The sequence below is a fragment of the Pezoporus occidentalis genome, unplaced genomic scaffold (assembly GCF_034315485.1).
Source record: "Pezoporus occidentalis ecotype Australia unplaced genomic scaffold, CSIRO_AGI_Poc_V1 ctg3, whole genome shotgun sequence".
NCBI lineage: Eukaryota > Metazoa > Chordata > Aves > Psittaciformes > Psittacidae > Pezoporus > Pezoporus occidentalis.
The window spans coordinates 19,758,410-19,762,428 of NW_026914940.1; the positions used below are offsets into that span (position 1 = coordinate 19,758,410).

General features: G+C 49.6%; 1 protein-coding gene across 1 annotated transcript; it reads right to left on the reverse strand.

Annotated features, from left to right (window-relative positions):
- Positions 1-475: 475 nt before the first annotated feature.
- On the reverse strand, positions 476-3,469 carry ODF1 (outer dense fiber of sperm tails 1). The gene is made up of 2 exons (XM_062627375.1): positions 3,090-3,469; positions 476-918 (listed from the first exon to the last, which is right to left on the reverse strand). The coding sequence occupies exons 1-2, from the start codon at positions 3,320-3,322 to the stop codon at positions 534-536; spliced, it is 618 nt and encodes a 205-aa protein (XP_062483359.1). The 5' UTR covers positions 3,323-3,469; the 3' UTR covers positions 476-533.
- Positions 3,470-4,019: the final 550 nt, after the last annotated feature.

The window sequence follows — 4,019 nt, forward strand, 5'->3', positions numbered from 1 at the left end:
AATTCCTACAGCAGGAAATGCTTTAGTCATCCCCTCCTCAGCTGGTAAGTGCCCTGCTTTAGTCCCACCATCTTTTAAGGAGAAGCTCTCTGTCCTTCATCCATGGCTCTTCCCTGCTGGGCAGCCTTTGCAAGAACCAAACTGAGGGAACAAACAGCACAGATTGTTTTGGGGGAGGAGGCTCCTCCCCTCAAGGTGTTTATTATTAGTGTTTTCTCCCTAGAGATATCCTACAGCTCAAAAGGAAGTGATGGGACTGAGAGAAATGTGACTGAGGGTAAACAGTGCCTTTCAGCCTTTGAAATCCATGAGGTCGTATGTAACAGCAACACCTGCCCTGAACCACGCTACCTCCAGCCATGCCTTTGGTACCCAGCAAATGACTGCAAAGTATGCCCAAAGCCATCTTTGCATCTTCTTGCTGGCACTCATTTTTTGCCCACCAAAGCCCTTCAAGATGAGGCTCACACACACATCTGCTCAGAGTTCTGCCTTTTATTTAGGAAGAGGCCCAGGGAGCTGCTGGTGCATGATTAAGGGAACAGGCCTAAAGCCGATGGAGAGATGTGGCAGAGGAGTGACTGTGTCTGGGTGTTGCTCCCTGCTGGGGTGGTGCTCGGAAGACAAGGGCAGCACCTTACTGCTTCGATCTTCAGAACATTATTGGGGCACAATGAGTAGGTCACCTCATCCTCACTCACACCCGATGGCAGGGTGATTTCCTGAGAGATGTTTCTGTAGTTATACTCCTTCCCTCTTGAGGTGCTGAACTCCTCCTCGTGCTCTGCTACCACCTTCACCTTCCTGTCTTTCACTGTTACAGAGACTTCCTTGGGGTCAAAACCCTTCATGTCTACCAAAGCCAAAAGTCTGTGATCATGGAAAGAATGTACCATCTTGTTAAGTCTTCTTTGTATGCTGGAATAAAAACAAGAGGACAGCCTTTCAGTCCAACTCACAGAGGAATGTGTGGACCAACTTCAGGACAAGGGAAATAAACAGCAAACTACTGGATCCCTATTCATGCTGATGCACAGCACGTGGGGTGGTGTCTGCACCATCAGAAGTCGCTCTCACCTGCATGTCACAGCAGTCAGGAGTACTGTAGTGTCCTCTCTTGGGATGGGGCAATTGAGAAGCTGAAAAGCTCTTTCACCTAATACAGAGAAGCCAGCTCTCCTCTTTCACACGTACATACCACCACAAAGCTGTGTGTGTCCATCCTACACCTTGTCCTACATTTTTAACAGTTACAATAGATCACATTTTCTAATGAGGAGTTTTGTTTAAAGTGATCAGTGGATAGGAGACACATTGGCAAAAAAAAACAAACCCAAATGATCCTGCAGAGCTGGGCTGGAGGCTCACTGAGCCATTAAAATGGTTTCCAATATTGTCAAACAGTGATTCTGCTCAACCAGAGGGCTGGCTGTTATTGAAACCATTTGTAAAGTAGGCAATGGAAGGGTCACCTCAGATACAATAGCTAAACTGAACCCAAGGCAACAAATTAAAAAGATAACGGATGTAATGGAAGAGGAAATGGGGCAAGCAATGAGGGAACCATGACCACTAAGGTGAGAAATCCCTAACGAATAGTTCATTAGCCAGGTACACCCATTTCAGCAATCCTGCTTAAAGCCTGCAGTGATTCAATGTGGTGTGGTGATTTTGGGATGTGTTTTCTGTGCTCTCTGAGAGCTGGCTCCTTCACCTGTTCCTTTCATCTTTTTTTTACATTGCTGGTCAGAGGAGAATAAATGTGCTGAGGAGAACTGGAGCTTCCCAGCAGTTTTGGGGAGCAGGGATGGCTGAATTCCCCAGCGTGATGGGCTGAAATCCTGCTGTAGTGTGGTTTCAGATGGCAGTGGTGTGGATTTACGTTCAAACCAGCAAGTTGTCCCAAGTGTGGCAGGGCTGGGGGGAGCCTGGCACTCAGGGAGAGCACGCCCCAGCATCCCATAGCCCATTCTGAGACACCCCCAGCTTCCATTCAGACTGACTTTCTACTTCTTTATTGGGATTTTGGTGTGCAATGATTCTACAAGGGGATGCTTCACCTGCCCAGTTCTGGTACCCAATGCCCAGGTGAAAACCTGGACACAGTGCTGTAACACCTGGGATTTGAAATCTGCTACTTGACAGAGTAGCAAGTGGGCTGCAGCTACCGAGTAAGTTTAAGCTGACCCCACAGCAGCTTTCAGTTTTGCTGAAGTCAGAGTAAAATTAACCCAGAAGTCAGGCTTTTTCCATTTTCCCTCTAGCTTCCCTCTAACACACATGGCAGACTGTGAGATGGTACCTGCTGCACCATGAGTAACAAAAATGTCACACTTTCAATTGCCAAGATGAAGGTCTCATCATCTCCAGGTGCAATGTAAGTGAACTCAGAGGCTTGAGTCTGGGGAGAAAATGCCAATGCATCAAGAGACTCCCACTGCTGAATGATGGATGACCAAGGGACTTCTTAATCCTCGAGGTCTCTCAATGCTTGGTAGTGCCTTCACCCAAATATTTCATCCTTCAACAACTCCTGTAGGGCTACCTTTGGATTTTATCTCTACTAGAGTCAATCTTGAACTCCATTAACAGAACAAAATCATCACACCAGTGGTCAAAAGGGAGATGCAGAAGTCCTGACACTTATTCTTCCTACTGTATGAGATGGGAAAATATGGACATGTCTGTGGTGTGCTGCACCCCACATGCAGCCACATTTGGCTAATTATGAAGATAATTATGTTTTACCAGATTTAAACTGATTTTATGTTGAAGACAGACTTTGTTCCACAGCTGAACAGCTTTGGATCTTGCTGTGTACCTTACTTCAGGTGCAGTTTGTGAGATGGTTGATACCACAGCACCATGGTCCAAATCATTTTTGACATAGGTGCTGCCTGCGTGGCTCCTCTCAGGCTGCCTGGCCATGCATTCCCATTTCCCTTTCAACTAACTTCTCCGAAGGTGGCTATTTCTCTCCTGTCCTGCTTATCTGTTTACACCTCTGCTCCTGGTTCTGACTCCAAGCCTCCCTTCATCCTATCTTAAAGGGTGCAGATGCCTGCTGAAAGTAGGGCAATCCCGGTTACCTCTTGAGCTCCCGCTCCACATCCATCCTCGCGGTGATGGCCCTTCTCTCCCAGGGGCAGGCATCAGGCTGGTGCAGGCAGCAGGGCCACACATGGTGCGGGCAGCACGTAGGCAGATCCTCGCGAAGCTGCCGCAGGTGCAGGTCCAGCAGCCTCATCTTGCTCTGCATCTCTCTCTCCACCTGCCTCAGATCTTGCCTGGCTTCTTCCAAAAGGCGATCGTGCCATGACATCGTGCTGCAAAGTGCATCGGGGCTGTGGCTGCGGCAGCCTGCACTTGCCAAGGGGAAAAATTGCCTCGAGCTGTGTGAGAGGTGAGTGTATGAGCAGCGCTGGCGGTGCTCCCGCAGCCTTCCACCAGGCTCCTTGTGACATCGTGGGAGCACCGACGTACCACAGCTCCACAGTTGCCATGGGAAGCGCAGCCCAGCTCCATGCAGAACTGCACCTTCCTCCTGCTGCAGCTCCCACCATGGACCAGGGGAGCTTGAGGCATGGCAGGGATGTGTGTGCAACGGCCAGGCAGTGGAGCCATGGGCCATAGGGAGTGTGACTTGGGTGAGGTTTCACGCACAATGCTGCTTCAGCATGGCTGCCCATGCTGTTCCCCTCTCCTGCCCTGGCACAGCAGTGCAGAGGGAATGCAAGCTGCCCATTTCCACTCCAGACAGAAACCACCATGAATACAGCCCAGGTCTCCACTCAGGCTTTTAACCTCAGTCTCCTCTTTAAACTTGTGGGGATTCCCATTCCCAGGTCCTGACCACCACTGCCCTGGGAGAAGGGAAATAAATGCACGCCCAGCAGCAGGCTGCTGCCAACCTGCTGAAAAAGCACGTCCCCCTGCAGCCTTCCCCTCCCCTCTGCTTTTGCTGCTGTTTACCACAGCCTCAAATAAAAGGTATAAATTAAAGAAAGCTGCAATTGCTC

What these genes read in the sequence shown, in the direction of transcription:
- ODF1 (XM_062627375.1), bottom strand. Translation starts at nt 3,322, where the DNA reads ATGTCATGGCACGATCGCCTTTTGGAAGAAGCCAGGCAAGATCTGAGG. An exon ending in GTGGAGCGGGAGCTCAAGAG is followed by an intron (nt 919 to 3,089) that starts GTAACCGGGATT and finishes TTTTTATTCCAG; the next exon opens with CATACAAAGAAGACTTAACA.